General features: G+C 40.0%; 1 protein-coding gene and 1 non-coding gene across 4 annotated transcripts in view; one reads left to right on the top strand and one right to left on the bottom strand.

Moving 5' to 3' along the window:
* EPG5 (ectopic P-granules 5 autophagy tethering factor) overlaps positions 1–17,806 on the bottom strand; it is a 130,770-nt gene that overhangs the window by 56,002 nt on the left and 56,962 nt on the right. For all 3 annotated transcript variants that reach the window (XM_061130930.1, XM_061130929.1, XM_061130928.1), the window contains exons 23-25: positions 16,914–17,135; positions 14,978–15,101; positions 4,210–4,354 (exon numbers count right to left, since the gene is read on the bottom strand). In XM_061130930.1, the coding sequence (XP_060986913.1) occupies positions 4,210–4,354; positions 14,978–15,101; positions 16,914–17,135 (491 nt within the window). The remainder of the gene's footprint in view (positions 1–4,209; positions 4,355–14,977; positions 15,102–16,913; positions 17,136–17,806) is intronic.
* Positions 2,399–2,505, top strand: LOC133047898 (U6 spliceosomal RNA). The gene has a single exon (XR_009690900.1). It is a non-coding gene; the product is annotated as a U6 spliceosomal RNA (small nuclear RNA).

Below are 17,806 nucleotides of genomic sequence, written 5' to 3' on the forward strand. Positions count from 1 at the left end.
GGACTTGACACCAGTGCAAAAGGGATCTAGTAAATGACTCTAAGCAAGGCTTAGAAAGATAGTAGCTATCATCTGGAGAGTAGAATGGGGAAATGGGGCAGGTAACCCAGTTAAGAGTTTAATGCAACCATGAGAAATAAACGAGAAAGAGGAAAGAGCATTATGGAATGAAGCTGAGTGAAAAGTACCATATTAGACCAAGGTTTGATTAGGAGGGCCAAAAACAGTAGAGTTAAATTGAATGAAGACATGGGCATAAACTCCTATAGAACTTATATAGTCACATAGTCATTCATGGGCTTCCCTTGTGGCTCAGCTGGTAAAGAATCCACCTGCAATGCAGGAGACCTGGGTTCAATCCCTGGGTTGGGAACATTCCCCGGAGAAGGGAATGGCTGCCCACTCCAGCATTCTGTCTGGCCTGGGGAATTCCATGGACATGAGGTCACAAAGAGTTGGACACAACTGAATGACTTTCACTAAATAGTCATTCATTCATTCATTCAAAAACTGATTTATGAGTCCAAATAAGAAGTCAGGCACCACACAAGAAAAATAAAGGTAAATCAAGGTAAATCTGTACCATGCAACTTTGCACTAGATTGCACATGGTCTCATATTGATCAATCCAACTTAAATGTTTATATTTCTGTACTCAGTAGAGAGTTGAAACACAGTAGGTATCTAATAAATTCCTATCTTCCCTACCTTTTTCTTCACTACACTATCCACATACCACACAGCTCACGAAGAACATGAAGAAAAATGCTGCCATGTAATATAACAGAGGCCAGGAAAGGTCAAGGGAATTTCAAGTCAGTAAGTCAACAAAGTACTCAAGGGACTACTCTGAACTTCCGATTTCATTCCAGATATAGCATTCAATTTTCTATTCTTGTTATGAAAAATTAAAGAAAATTTAATAGCCATGACTTTACTTGGCATAAGAAAACTTGTATTGTTTGTAATCCAAACAGATGGAACTTAACATTCCAAACAGGTCAAGTACAGGACTGTCCCTTATAGCTGGGGTTTTTCCACTAGAACTACCAATCTATGCACAGAATGTAACAAGGCTGGATATTCACCACTGGGTAAGATTCCTATGTTCAAATTTCTTTCAAGCAACATTAGCTCATAATTCTAAAGGAAAACGGGAGTGGGGAGGTGGGGAGGATCTTTTCCTATCCCTATATAACTTACTATGAAAGAAAAATCAAGACTGATACTTTAAATACAAAATAAAGAAAAAAAAAAAATTCAGACCATATTTAACTATAATCATAACTCTGGACCACAACTGACAAAAAGTTATGAAGCCAACAAATTTGAGAAAAAGAAGTCGATGTCATAAGTATACAATAAACTATGAAATGCTACTGAAATTTTTCCTATAATCACAATCACAAGTTCAATCATTTGATATAATCATTACCTAACCTGCTCTCAGCTGAGAAAACTCTGAAACTTATGATTTACAAATCTAGGTCTTACTTTTATTTAGAACTGCAACCTGTACTGATTGTCAGAAATAAAATAAGGTAAGTGGTGAAGAGCCCCGTCTCTGAAGCCTGTTCTTCAAAGCCCCAGCTTTGTGACTTAGGCAAGTTACATAACTACTCTACACCTCAGGCTCCTTACCGGCTCAATGGAGATAACCCTCAGAGGGTTGTTGGGAAGACTGAGTTAATGCATACAGAGACCATGCTTGGAACAAATTAAGGGCTTGATAAATTACTAGCTTACCTTCAGAAAAACAACTAGCCTTTTAGGGCAGGGTTAAGGCAATGTGAAAACACAATGGATGGGAGGACATGAACAGAGACACATTCAACAGCTTCCAGTTATATTTAACTCTTCCTCTCATTTGACAAACTTTCAGGACTAGAAAATGAGAACTGATATGGCTGGGTTGAGGACAACTTTTACACTTTCCCCTACATACAATACCTTCCTAAACTGTTTAATTTTTCCCAATGGGCTCATATAACTTTTAATATAATTTTTATCATCCAAAAAAAAAAACCTTTTATTTCAGGGAAAAAGGAGGGAGAAAGATGTTGGAGAGAAAAATTTTAGTCTCAGGTAAGATTGTTCTGCACCTTCATTTACAGGTGAGTGAACCAAAAGCTAAGAGAGGTTCTTATTTTTTTCTGATCACACAGCTCGTTAGTGGCAGAGCTGGATCAAGAAGGTATTTTTACCTTTCTCTGAATCACCTCGGTGTCCTACTACACTACATATTACAATATTTGCAGGTTAAATGAGTTTTCGTGGCCTAGCATAGAAAACTGACAATTTATAAAACTGTTTCTCTAGAAAAATGCATTGTGAGGAACAGTTAACTTAGAAACTCTGGGAATATGATCCATCTGTATGGTTAAGAGTTTCAGATACAGTGCTCGCTTCGGCAGCACATATACTAAAATTGGAACGATACAGAGAAGATTAGCATGGCCCCTGCGCAAGGATGACACGCAAATTCGTGAAGCGTTCCATATTTTTCTCCAAAGAAGACATACAGATGGCTAACAAACACATGAAAAGATGCTCAACATCACTCATTATTAGAGAAATGCAAATCAAAACCACAATGAGGTACCATTACACGCCAGTCAGGATGGCTGCTATCCAAAAGTCTACAAGCAATAAATGCTGGAGAGGGTGTGGAGAAAAGGGAACCCTCTTACACTGTTGGTGGGAATGCAAACTAGTACAGCCGCTATGGAAAACAGTGTGGAGATTTCTTAAAAAACTGGACATAGAACTGCCATATGACCCAGCAATCCCACTTCTGGGCATACACACTGAGGAAACCAGATCTGAAAGAGACACGTGCACCCCAATGTTCATCGCAGCACTGTTTATAATAGCCAGGACATGGAAGCAACCTAGATGCCCATCAGCAGATGAATGGATAAGGAAGCTGTGGTACATATACACCATGGAATATTACTCAGCCATTAAAAAGAATTCATTTGAACCAGTCCTAATGAGATGGATGAAGCTGGAGCCCCTTATACAGAGTGAAGTAAGCCAGAAAGATAAAGAACATTACAGCATACTGACACATGTATATGGAATTTAGAAAGGTGATAACGATAACCCTATATGCAGAACAGAAAAAGAGACACAGAAATACAGAACAGACTTTTGAACTTTGTGGGAGAATGTGAGGGTGGGATATTTCAAAAGAACAGCATGTATACTATCTATGGTGAAACAGATCACCAGCCCAGGTGGGATGCACGAGACAAGTGCTCCGGCCTGGTGCACTGGGAAGACCCAGAGGAATCGGGTGGAGAGGGAGGTGGGAGGGGGGATCGGGATTGGGAATACATGTAAATCCATGGCTGATTCATATCAATGTATGACAAAACCCACTGGAAAAAAAAAATAATAATAATAAAAAAAAAAAAAAAGAGTTTCAGATACACAGGAAAAAAGTTTATGAAAGAAAAAGACAGACTGCTGAATTTTAAAGCTGCAAACCCAAAATAATTAAATTCTAGGTTGTACTTCAAATGTTCTAAGCTAACTGAAATGTCTTTTTAAAGAATCATGGAGAAAAAGTATCACAAACTACTTAATCACTTTTCCAATATCAATTTACAAGAAATACACTAGATAGAAAAAAAATGTTAAATTATACCACAAAGGTATAATCAGCAAAATCCAGACTGTGGGGAAACTCCATGGACTGTAGCACGCCATGTGTCTCAGTTTGGGCCAACGTGATGTAACTGGAAAGTGTATGAGCAGCTTCTTGAAAGAGTCCTTAAAAGAGGGAGACTTCCCTACCCGCTGAATGGAATGCAAATATGACAGCTTAAGCAGCGGTCTTGAACCATATGTAGATGTCAGATGTTAGAACAGTGAGACAGAAAAACAGAAGGAGCAGGGGTCCCTGAAGGCTTTCAGGTCATAAAGCTACTTCTCTGAACTGCTTGTCTCCAGACTTCCTTGACATAAAAAAAATCCCTTTCTTATGTGCGCCCTCACTGTTTTTGCAGTTTCTCTCATTCATAGCATAACCTAACCCTAAGTAGTAGACAAGTTAACAATGAATTCCTAAAAAAAAAAAGCAATTCTCACTGAGGGATATACTATGTGAATCTTAACATTTAATGGCTTTGATTCACATTCACTCATTCATACACTCAGTCATTCACTCATTCAAAGGGTCTGATGCTCACTCAAACAGCTCACCCAACAAAGGATCAGTGAAGTCCAGCTGAACTGATGAATTGCTCGGTGCAGAATGGGACTCAAGCTTGGCCTGTGTCCACAGACCAACGGTTTCCTGAAACTCGTAATGTATGCGCTCCATGTTCAAATACTCCATCCACAGGTCCTAAAATAGAACATAAGAACTTTAACTTTCAGGGATGAATTATATATTCGCATATAAAACTATATATTTAACTCTAAAGTGAATCCATAAGTTTCAACATGAGGTTGTCCATTCCAGGTTCTCCAAGCATTAGGATGAATCACATTTAAAATGGGCATTCTAGGGAATTCTCTGGCATGGCAGTCCAGTGGTTAGGACTTCGTGCTTTCACTGCAAAGGGCCTGGGTTCACTCCCTGGTAGAGGAACTAAGATGCCAGAAACCACGTAGTACAGTCAAATAAATAAACAAAATGGAATAAAATGGACAGTCTAACAGTCTAAAGAATCTCAAAACTCTTTGATTATATACCACACTGAGAAAAAGTAATTTCAACACCCCAGCTAAACATTTACTGTTGATAGAGGCTGACAGAGAAGAATACTGAGAATTAACAATGGGTTAATTTTGCACTCAAAAGATTTCAGGACACCATGATCACTTATGAATTTTTCCTATTTCTCTGGCCCTACAGTCTCAGCCTTGTTTTTCCATGTCTTAAATGTTTCTTTTCAGAATTCCATCTTGAGTCCTCTTCTTAATCTAAATACTCTACTACCATTATACCCACATCTCCTACTGCCCCATTCCTGAACTACAGACAACTCTATATCCCTTCCCCACCAATTCCTGAATATGAGTTCTCCTTGAAGCCCCTCAGGCACTTTCTCTTCCAGTTTTGTAAATAGCATCTTTAGCTGCCCAAGCTACAAATCTGGAAGTCCGTGTATATCTTATCTACCCTACAAGTATATCAATCCTAACCAGAGAATCCTACTGATTCTACTAATTAATTCTTCTATATATTTTTAATCCATCCACTTATTTAACCACTCCAGCTATTTCAACATCTCTCCAAACAAAGACTTCCTGCCAATAACTTTCTGCTACTCCACATCACCATGCTATCCTTTCAACTTGACAAACTCTCATTTGTCCTTTAGGGCTCAGATCAAAGGTCACACTCCAGTCTCAGTCTGAATCAGGTGCCACTCCACCTTTGCAGGTGAAACAGCACCCTGCACATTTCACTCCCACAGTCTTTATCACCAGATGTAATATTTAGTCCCCCATTTGACAGTAAGAATCTTGAAGGCAGAGACTGCATCACTTTTCTTTTTATATTTTTGGTATAGGTGACTGACACCTCAAAGGTATTCAATAGATACTCATGGAAGGAAGAGAAGGAAAGAAGAAAGGAGAGAGAGGAAGGAAAGACAAAGAAAAGAGAAGAAAGTCAAAGACACCTCATGGAGATGAAATAGTACATACAATGTGGGAACAACTAGGTTTAAACCCAAAGTCTCTCAAGTCTCTCAAGTCGTAGAGGACCCTAAATCTCATCCAAGGTTGGGGGTCAATGGCCAGTAGCATTCAGTTCCTAGAAAAAAAAAACTGGAACAGGAGAGATACATCTCTACACCCCCACACAGAGCTACAGAAGCTCAGAAAAAATTCAGAAGTTTTGACCTAGGAAAGACAACAGACCCCTTTGTTTGTGAAAAGATTAGAACATGTGAAGACTAGAATTGAGCACATCCAAAAGGGCAACCAAAACTGACAGCTTCAAGTAAGTCTCTTTAAGGGTGAGCTCCCCACTTTCTCCATGCTATTAACTTTCTATATGCGTGAATCTTAACAAATCCTTACACTGAACTTTTTATGGGAGTAGAGATGACCGCTTAAAAGTGTTCAGATGTTGAAAATTTAAAACAAGGAAGAATACAGTCAGAAAAAGGCTGTGTTTATGAGACTGTAGATGCTCCAAGAATGAGCTTCAGTCCTTCATGTGATGCCAGAGCGGGGCCAGATATTCAAAAGGGGATATCCCAGGGACTTCCCTAGTGCTGCAGTGGTTAAGAATCCACCTTCCAATGCAGGGGGTGTAGGTTCAATGCCTGCTTGGGGAAGTAGAATTCCACATGCCATGGGCCAACTAAGTCTGAGTGCCACAACTACTAAGCCCGCGTGCTCTGGAGCACACATGTCACAACTAGAGAGACGCTCATGAGCCACAGAGAAAGATCCAGCATGACGCAAGTAAGATTCTGTGTGCTGCAACTGAGATCCGACACCACCAAAAATAAAACAGATAAAATAAAAAGAAAAGAAAGATTGATGTCAAGCTTCTGACTTCTGGGCATCTCTTTGCCACCTTTTTGGGGCACTTATGCCATTTGGTTCTTGATTTCTGGGCATCTCTTTGCAGTCTGCTTTACTTAGAGTGTGACTGCCAGCTAGTGAGGTTTTGGTTTGGTTTGGTTACTTTAGTTTGAGCATGCAGACATCTGGTACTAACTGCTGGAACTAAAATGGTAAGCATTTCCTCTAAGGTTCCATCCTGGGTGGGAGCTCCTTGGGAGATTTTAAATGACTGGTCGACCCATATCTATGATCCAATGACAAAGAAATATGGCCTTAAAAATAGGTCTCTTACAGTTAGATCTTCATTGCCACAGGATGAGAAAATGCAGTGGGGTTCTCATGTCCAGGACTTTCTCCTATAATCCAAAAGCCTGAGACTGATCAAAATAAGACCCCATCTCCTCAGAGGGACAATCCCTGCTGAGACATTTTATCAGCCAATGTGCCCCTGCTATCAGGGCAAATTTGAGCACTGCCTGGTCTAAATTTTAGGTATGACCACAGACAAAGAAAGGTGATTTTTTGACTGTGTGGCCACAATATCCTTTAGACTTCGGAGGAAACTGGTTAAAATTTGTTTTGAAATTGCAAAAATTGCTATTTCTGCATGTGCAATTAGAGAAAGCTAGTTTGTTAAGGTACTTTTTTTTTCTTTTTTCAGAATTCTGACCCTGAAAGAGTAAATCCTAATCGGAGAACATGAGTTTCTCTTCCCTGTGCCTTGAGACCATGGCTCTCAGGAACACTTACCTAGACCACCTCTAATTCCTGAAACTGAATTAAAAAAAAAAAAAGAATCCTTTTAAATTTTTTCTTATTCCAACTGTTATTTATAAACTAGTGAGTTTTCTATTGTGATACCTGATTCATGACTAAGTTTAGAAGACAAAGCTATGAGATCTCTCATTGTGTCTGTTTTTATATATATAAGTCTCAGATGTCTGTCTTTGGATTATTGTTGCTGAGGTTAATTTGTAAATTAACTGGGTATTTAACTGGCTTAAAGAAAAGTAGATACTTAAAAATCAAACAATTCTAAGCACAAGAGAAATTAATCTAAATGGATTTCAGATTCATGTAAACTGGGAAATATTAAATTAATATTAAATTATTCAATAATTTAATATTAATGATTTATTAATTAAATCAGTATTAAATTAGTACTTGGTATTGTTTGTCAATATATATGTGTCACTATTTACACTGACCAACTGAGACCTCCTTGGTAAATAACAGGGCTCACATAGGGTAATACCAGGAAGCCCTTCCCTATTGCCTCAGGCCCTGCCTGTAGCAGAATGTTGGTTGGGATTTTCCCTTTTGGACTAGCCTTGTTATGGATGATCAGAGCTCTGTTCCCTCCTGTAGCCTCCCCAACCCCAGGGTATTTTTACAAAACTGGGACAGCTCCAACTATGGTCCCAGGAAAAGGAATTGTTATTTCTCTCCCCTGTGCTCTGACCTCAGGAGAAAAAAAAAAAAAGTGGGGAATACGGGGAAAAAGCCTTTTAAACTCAAGCAGAAAAATTGAGATTTATGTAAAAGCTAACCTGTAAATGAACTATATTTAACTGACTTGAAAGTAAGTGCTTACAAATTAAATCTAAATATACAGAAAACTGGCCAAGATAAATTTTAGGATCCGTGATCCTAGAAATCCATGATCCAAGAAATACTCAGTACTGAATTAGTATCTGCTATTGGAGGTGGCTCGAGCTTGCTGATTAGATTAATATGATTGATATAGACATTAGCTTTGTTTGTAGTAATGCTTCCTAAGGCCCACTTGCCTTCACACTTCAGGATGTCTGGCTCTAGGTGAGTGAGCACACCCTCATGGTTATCTGGGTCATTAGGATTTTTGTCCTTTATCATGCCCATCTTTGCAAGAAATGTTCCCTTGGTATCTCTAATTTTCTTGAAAGATCTCTATAGTCTTTCCCATTCTATTGTTTTCCTCTGTTTCTTTGCACTGATCCCTGAGGAAGGCTTTCTTACCTCTCCTTGCTATTCTTTGGAACTCTCCATTCAGATGGGTATATCTTTTCTTTTCTCCTTTGCCTTTACCTTCTCTTCTTTCTCAGCTATTTGTAGGGCCTCAGACGATTTTGCCTCTTTGCATTTCTTTTTCTTGGGGATGGTCTTGATCACTGCCTCCTGTACAGTGTTACAAACCTCCATCCATAGTTCTTCAGGCACTCTGTCAGATCTAATCCCTTGACTCTTATTTGTCACTTCCACTGTATAATCATAAAGGATTTGCTTTAGGTCATACCTGAATGGTCCAGTGGTTTTCTCTACTTTCTTCAATTTAAGTCTAAAGTTGGCAATAAGGTCATGATCTGAGCCACAGTCAACTCCCAGTCTTGTTTCTGCTGACTGTACAGAGCTTCTCCATCTTTGGCAGCAAAGAATATAATCAATCAGATTTTGGTATTGACCAGCTAGTGATGTCCATGTGTAGAGTCGTCTCTTGTGTTGTTGGAAGAAGGTGTTTGCTGCGACCCTCTTAGCAAAACTTTGTTAGCCTTTGTTAGGGAAACAAAGGCTATGTTGTAGGGAAGAACCAATTCTGACTCCATGATGGATCTGTTTCTTTGACTTTAAGCTTTGTTTTTATAATCACACATAATGACCTGCCTCAGAGAACCCTGCCTCTCTACCTGAAAACATTCCAGGAGATATCTGCAAGATAATGGTCTTCACGTTCTCAACTCCTCTCCCTCTCTGTCCTATAAAAGAACCAGGCACCAGGACCCTGACAAGACAGTTATTTTGAGACGTTAGTCTGCCATCTTCTTCATCTGCTGGCTTTCTGAATAAAGTTGTATTCGTTGCCTCAACATCTCTCTCAGATTCATTGGCCTGTCGTGTGGCAAACAGGCTGAGCTTGGACTCAGTAACAGTTATACTTTTTATGATTTCTATCTGAAAAATTACTAATTTGAATCAGTTTTCCAGGCGCAAGGAAAATTTTCCCTTCAAACTAAATATGACTTACAGCAATTTGGTAAATTATACCTTTGTAAGCAAAAGTGAAACATTTATCTTTTCTCTGTATCTGCTCTCTCCAAAGACTGGAGACTCTTTGGTTCCCAGTAGCTTTATCAGCTAAATTAGGAAGGCTACTGCACCAGCAGGTACAGAAATTTCAGGGTATTTTGGGGACCTTGAAAAGGGAGGAATTCACCTAGATCTGACAGGAAAAATCTGTGGTAAATCCTTGACATGACTTTCCTAGCCCTGAGATATCTTTTCAGAGTTCAGTCTGAGACTCCTTATAAAAATTTTAACAAAACAAAAAGTCTACATGATCAATTATATAAGTCACCAGATCAAGTTTTTGAGACCAGACATATTTTGCAAGTAAATTAGTCTTAATTTAATTATATTTGGTAGAAATGAGGGTAATTTTGGAAAGAAAAAGATGCTTCAATGAACGGTAAATTGCAGTTTGTTAACAGAGGTCTGTAAGACTCACCTCCCAGACAGTTTCTTGCTATTATGTTATACTAATGTAAAGTTTAATTGAATTATTAAAGGATACTCTAAGTTTGTATCTGAAGCTTACCTCAGTAATCTATCTTTGGATGAACATCAGATGCCCCATAATCTACAACCAGGGGATTATGGATACTGAAAAAGACATAATTTAAAGGATAATCTCCAACTTGGATGGAAGAACCCTTACTAAGTACTCCTAACTAGCTCATGCACAATGAATCTGAAGGGAACAGACTCCTGGATTAATTTTCACTCACAAAAGGCCCCTGCAATGGACTGGCCTAAAGAGAGGACAGCTGACCTCAAAATCACCCTATAAATAACTAGTGCTCAGAGGAGAAACTACACTCACACCAGAGTGAGAAGAAGACAACATCAGAAGTAGACAGCTTTCCTAAGATCTTCAATCTGACTTGTACAATCATTTGTTAACATTTTCCTGACTTCTTGGACGTTTGCATGTGAATCAAATGTCTTTCTATCACCGCCATGATAGGGTGATCCTATGCTAGTTTTTAAAATCAATCCAATTGTTGGGTTTGTGGCCAATGACCTGTGTCTAGTACTCTCAGGTTACCTAGATGGATTTCTCTACTCCAAGGCTCTAAGTGGTTGACTCTTCAGAAATTTATTAAAAAAAAAAAAAAGAGTATAGTCATGTACAGGCCATTACTGCTATTATCAGACTGGATCCTGTCACCTGGCCTATTAGTAATACCTCCTCTGACCTGGCCATAAACCCAGGGTCAGAGAATTTTCATTACTCAAGCTCAAATAGAACAACAGGCAGAATTTCAGCCAGGGAATTAAACCTCTCACAGTTATGGGATGGATTTACTTAACACCAAACTATGGTGGTTTAAATTTAAAGGCTCCTCTATGTTGGAAACAATCAAGTCATGTTAAGGATAGTGAGCCTAGCAACAGAGGAAACTGGGCTGGGTGCCTTATGGACAACACCAACATAAAATTTCCCTTAAAGAAAAGGACTGGTACAGAATAGACGAAGTCAAACAACCTGGGATATATGGGGCTACATCTAACTGAAGTGCTTGACTTAAAATTCTTGCTTATGACCTTACTAATCTGCTAGCTATCTTGTTTATATATATATATAGAGAGAGAGAGAGACCATTTTACAAAATTGTTTCTTAAATTACCAAATGTGACTGAGCCTCTGATAAAATGCTGCATAATTCCATATGGGCTTCCCAGGTGGCTCTCATGGTAAAGAGTCCACCTGCTAATGCAGGAGACATAAGAGGAGCAGGTTTGATCCCTGGGTCAAGAAGGTTCCCTAGAAGAGGGCATGACAACCCACTTCAATATTCTTGCCTAGAGAATCCCACGGACAGAGGAACCTGATGGGCTACAGTCCACAGGGTTGCAAAGGATCAGATATGACTGAGGCGATTTAGCACACACATATATGAGATCAATGATTGTAATAGTTTAACTCTAGATACGGGAAAAAGCAACAAAAGGGAATATTTTCCTGGATCATGGAGGTTAGTGGTCCAGAGACTTTGGATACTGTTTTATGGCCTAGTCCAGTAACAGCACACTGAGTGGCCTATCGGCGAAGTCACCACCAGACTTGGGAATAGCATTCCCAGCACCATGGGACAACATGGTCATGAAATGCCCCCACAACATGGTCAAATTTATGACCTTGAAGGGGCTCTGCCAACTGAAAACTGCCATCTGCCTCTTCAAGGATTAAGTCAATGTCATGGCAGCCACTGACCTTTAACACCCCCTGAAAGGAATGCAGAGTGGTGATCAGAAATGAGGTACTCTATGCTCTGAGAAGAACTGGCAGAATAGGCCTTTAGATACTTAGATGTCTTCAGAAGAGTTTATGAACCCAAATTCTTGCATTTTCCCATAACCAGAAAAGCAGTAAATTCATTAACAGTGACAGCTACTTTAACACTGAGGAGGGGAATGCATTTGAAAGTTAAAATGGAATAAATATGGCAAAACTAGGTGACCACTGTGGATGTGATTTCAGAGGCATTTATCCCTGTATTGTTGCAAACTTCAAATTTCTGAGCTATGTCAGATTCTACAAGGATCTATATCTAATAATTCCCCCCACCCTCTTCCACGAGATTTTGGTTAAGATTTGAGAGGGTCACATCTGGATCAAGGTTGAATAGAGGCCTTTCCAACCACAATGTTTGAAAAAACAACATTGGAGATGACAAAAACCTGCTTACGGACCTTATTAAGAAATCTTTTGCCAACCTATGGTGGAAAACTCATCTAAAACAAGACAAGATCTTGCAAATTGCTCTCTGTATACTGGTGATCCCTAAAAGCAGGATAGGATGGAGCCATTATGAAATTAGATACAGGAGACCACTCTTAGCTCCTAAGAATAAAAAGAGAAATATTTCTAACACAGCAGGTAAAATTAAACAGTATGTTCAACAGACTGGACAACTAGTAACCATTATGCATACATTTGTGTTCCACAGGTCTCCCCCTTGCCTGGAAACTCCCTTACACCCCTTCAAAGCAGGAGACCTGGTGCTGCTGAAAGTGTGAAAAAGAGCAATGGCCTGTGTAGCAACTTAAAGAAAAATGGTAGGGATTCTATGCTCCTCTAGACCAAGGAGTATCAGAGAAAATGGCGAACTGATGCCAAGCAGGGCCTTGTGGGTCTCCCGGGCATGGACGCCTTTTTGTCCCCCACTTCCTGTAAGTAAGAATCCAGTCACCATGACCTTCTTGATTTCCAAAGGACAGAATAGTTATTAATCAGAGGAGGAGCAGCCAGGAAGCCACCTGAAACAAGATTAAAGGGACCAGGGAAACTGATCAAGATTAGGAAACTGGACTACCTAAGACCTTTGTTGTTGTTGTTCAGTCACTAAGTCATGTCTGACTTTTTGCAACCCCATGCGCTGCAGCACTCCAGGCTTCCTTGTCCTTCACTATCTTCCAGAGTTTGCTCAAATTCATGTTTATTGAGTTGGTGATGCCATCCAACCATCTCATTCTCTGTCTCCCCCTTCTCCTCCTGCCCTCAATCTTTCCCATAATCAGGATCTTCACATCGGGTGGCCACAATATTGGAGCTTCAGCTTCAGCATCAGTCCTTCCAATGAATATTCAGTGTTGATTTCCTTTAGGATTGACTGGTTTCATATCCTTGTTGTCCATGGGACTCTCAAGTCTTGTCCAGCACCACAGTTCAAAAGCATCAATTCTTCAGCATACACGACTACTGGAAAAACCAGAGCTTTGACTATATGGACTTCTGTCAGCAAAGTGGTACCTCTGCTTTTTAATATGCTGTCTAGGTTTGTCACAGCTTTTCTTCGAAGGAGCAAGAACCTTTTAATGTCATGGCTGCAGTCACCATCCACAGTGATTTTGGAGTCCAGGAAAATAAAATCTGTCACTGTTTCCACTTTTCCCCCATCTATTTGCCATGAAGCAATGGGACTGGATGCCATGATCTTAGTTTTTTCAATCTTGAGTTTCAAGACAGCTTTTTTACACTCCTCTTTTACCCTCATCAGGGGGCTCTTTAGTATCTAAGGTTTAATATCAGAAGTTGTTGATATTTCTCCCAGGAATCTTGACTCCAGCTTGTGATTCATCCAGCCCAGCAGTTCTCATGATGTACTCTGTATATAAGTTAAATAAGCAGGGTGACAATATACACCATTCCCAATTTTGAACCAGTCTGTTGTTCCATGTCTGCTTCTAACTGTTGCTTTTTGACCTGCATACAAGTTTCTCAGGAGACAGGTAAAGTGGTCTGGTATTTCCATCTCTTTAAGAATTTTCCACAGTTTGCTGTAATTCACACAGTCAAAGGCTTTAGCACAGTCAATGAAGAAGTAGATGTTTTCCCAGGCTCATTTGCTTTCTCCATGATTCAGTGAATGTCAGCAATTTGATCTCTGGTTCCTCTGCCTTTTCTGAATCCAGCTCATGCATCTGGAATTTCTGAGTTCACATACGGTTTAAGTCTAGCTTGAAGAATTTTGAACATTACTTTGCTAGCATGTGAAATAAGTGCAATTGTATGGTAGTTTGAACATTCTTTGGCATTGCCCTTCTTTGGGATTGGAATGAAAACTAATCTTTTCCAGCCCTGTGCCACTGCTGGGTTTTCCAAGTTTGCTGATATACTGCGTGCAACATTTTAACAGCATCATCTAAGACCTTGCACACACCCTAATCTTAGCAATCCTGCCCTTGTGAAACTGCAGAAGAATCCAAGACTGTTACTGCCTTCATCCTTATCATATACCCCTGCCTGACTATATAACCTCTCCTTACTCACCAGAGAGGAGGACATAGTTCTTGAGGCGATAACCTACTGTGTTCCCCCTTTGCCTGGCAAAGTAATAAAGCCACTCTTTCTTTCTCCTCCATAACTCTGTCTCTGTATTTCTGTTTGGCATTGGTTCACAGAAAGCCAAGATTCTGGCAACAAATTGCCTTCAAAAAAATCATTTACGGACTTTCACTGAGGAACAGTGGATAGGAGTCTGCCTGCCAATGCAGGAGATATGGGTTAGATACCTGGTCCAGGAAGATTCCACATACTGCGAAGCAACTAAGCTCAAGAGCCGCAGAGACGCAACTACTGAAGCCCATGAACCTACATCCCATGCTCCACAAGAGGAGCCACTGCAATGAGAAGCCTGTACGCCACAGCTAGAGAGTAGCCCCTGCTCACCACAACCGGAAAAAGACTGTGAGGAGAAACAGAGACCCAGCGCAACCAAAAATTAAAAAATAAGTGAAGAAAATTTTTAAAAGACTCATTTACATACTGACAAAACCACAAACAAAATGACCATCCCAATGATCCCATTTCCGTATCAATAAGTGGTTTTACCATTAAGTTATAAAAGTGACCAATTCAAATTACAGTTAGATATGCTACAAAAGACACTGCTAGTGTCACCTGCTGATTCTGCATCACTTTTGCTAGCCGGTGAATGTCATAATGCTTTGGCAGAGAAGGGATATAGGTATCTCCTTTTTGAAAATTTTCATCTTCTAGCCATAATATATACACATTGAAGAGCCTAAAAGGAAAAAAAGAAACCATAATCATACAAAATACAAAAAGATGCGCAAGCAAATTAAGTCTCTTACATCTCTAGGAACACCAGCACTAAAAGATAAAAGTTTAGAAGCATGTAACATAGAAAATGTTTCCATTCCCAAGAAGGGCCAGCAAGGGAGAAAGGTCACAAATCATTTAAATAAGATGCAATAATAATTGCTAATAAAAAAGTATGAAGAAAGGGCACTGTGAACTCTACTACAAAAGAGGGTTAAATATAGTACACAGAAAAAAATAACTGGAGAAGGTGACTTTAACACAGATCAAGAATCTGAATTTGGAGTTTTTCTCTCCTAGGCAATCTAGTCACAGTGAGTCCTGGTGCTGGGAAAAGTGTAAATCACATTCAAATAAACACATTTGCCATCTTTCAGAGAAAACATTAAAAGCCATTTTAAACTTATGCATCGGAACACTCTGCCAGCTTTAGGCTAAATGACAATTTCCTGCCTCAAGGAATCACAAATAGAGCCCACAGCATGTTTGCACTCTGTTCCCATGAAGAAAGAATAGCAGAAAATAGCTAAAAACAGGAAGAAGAAAAAACATTCTCAATTTTCCAGTAAATTTTTTTTTTTAATTTAATGATGCTTCCTTTGTTTTTATTTTTTGGTTTTACAAGGAACACAGTCCATTTAGCTCAGATCACTGTTATTTTAAGCAGCTGTTTGCAGCAACAAGTACCAGAGTTGTCTCAGCACACATATGATACACAAAGTACCAGGTGGAGACCAGAAGGTAGTGTGGCTGCGCTTTACACAATAAAGTGGAAAAATACCACCTTCACCCCGACTGCAGCCTCTAGGAAGAGACCCAGGGACACAGCTTTGAGGTTCCTAAACGGGAAAGGCTGGGAAGAGCTCTTGTTCAGCTTCTGCCTGGGCAATATATATACTTCACAACATGCCAGAAGGCAAAAGGGGACATCAAAGACTTTCTTAGCTGATCTAAATGTTCAAAGATAAAGCATTCCCACTGGTTAAGCCCAGCAAAAAGAAGTTTTCTTTCAAGCAAGAAAGAGACAGGGAGAAATTATTCTGGAGGCAGAGAGACGCCCTAAGGCTTTGAGGTCAATCAAGCCTAAAGTCTGAGAGCTGAGCTGAAACACTGGGTTTCCTCACCAAGACTTTTGTATTCATTTTGTATTGAGTTCATTATTAAGAGTAATTTTTATTAAGTCATATTTATATGATTAATATCTGGTTTACATCAAGCTTACAAATGAAAGGTAGAACAGTGTGAAGGGGACACAAGCTTACCTCTGAGTTCTTAACCATTTACAGTGTGTGCAAATACTGAGTCTATTTTTCAGAAGCAGTTTTGGAAGATTATGAATCTACCACACCCCAGGTCGATACCAGAATTTCCTAGAGGGTCTATGAACCCCATTTAAAGAACTCAGGGTGCCTGAGTCATTTATTTCTTTCAGAGAACTATCCTAGCAGACTATACTAGTAGTTAACTTGCAATGATCACTTGTTTTGGTTTGCTTCTGTTACTAAATAAATAAAAGAGGTCACCAGCCCTCCAGTTTAAATGTGTTCACTCAGACTCCAGGCACTTCACAGAGGTACATCCAAATTGCTGATTCACTTCTCATAAGAAACACAAAAAAGAAACATTACAAGATACAAACCTATAGTCAAAACCACCTTCCACAGTCAATCTAACAGGTTAAGAGCAGTTGTAACACAAATCAACAATCTAGCACAAGTATCCAAGTACCTGTGCTACAAACAACAACAGAAATGGTTAAATAGCCATGCCTCACCTCACAAGCTCTGTGTGCAGTTCTGGTGAAGTCAGGTAAGCAAGGGTGCTAACCTGGCTCACTGGCGGCCCTTCACTGCCCTCTGCTGGAACGCGGAGGGCCTTGCTTGCAGCGTGGTGGAAGTCAGCCACCTCTGTCAGGCGCCTCTTCATTTCTTTCAGCAAACTGACATGAGCAGGGCTTTGAAAAAACCTCCTTCCAATACAACCATCTATAGGTAACCTTAAAAAATGCAAGCAAAGAGCACATGAGGATCAACACAAGATGCTCTATGTGACACATTACAGTCCATTAACAACTCATTTTATTAATACATATCATTTTTACTGCAACGCTTATAATGAGGTTCCAACAATATGATGCATATAAAAGCAGTTTTTAAAAGAATGAAATGCTATGCAAATTCAAGATACTGTCACCACTTAGAGGTACAGAAGTGATTAAAGACAGTCCCTCTTCTTGAACTTGCAACCAGTTGAAAACAGAAGTGATGAAGAATCACCATCTGTATGTTTCAAACAGGGTGAGTTAAGGAGTGCAAGGGAAGCAGAAACGCTGAGCTGGAGCCAGACAGCAACGGGCACCCCAGGCAAGTCCCGGCCTTTGTCCATACCTGCATCACCGGGGGCACGAGGCGTAAAGAACCTGCATCACCGGGGGCACGAGGCGTAAAGAACCTGCCTCCCAGTGCAGGAGCTGTCAAGAGCCATGCACTTGATCCCTGGGTCGGGAAGATCCCTGGGAGAAGGGCATGGCAACTTACTCCAGTATTCTTGTCTGGAGAATCCTATGGACAGAGGAGCCTGGCGGGGGTACAGTCCACAGGGTTGCAAAGAGTCGGACACGACTGAAGAGACTTAGCACACGCACGTTACCATCTCAGGTCCCTTCAA

The sequence above is a fragment of the Dama dama genome, chromosome 27 (genome assembly GCF_033118175.1).
Source record: "Dama dama isolate Ldn47 chromosome 27, ASM3311817v1, whole genome shotgun sequence".
In the NCBI taxonomy this organism is placed as follows: Eukaryota; Metazoa; Chordata; class Mammalia; order Artiodactyla; family Cervidae; genus Dama; species Dama dama.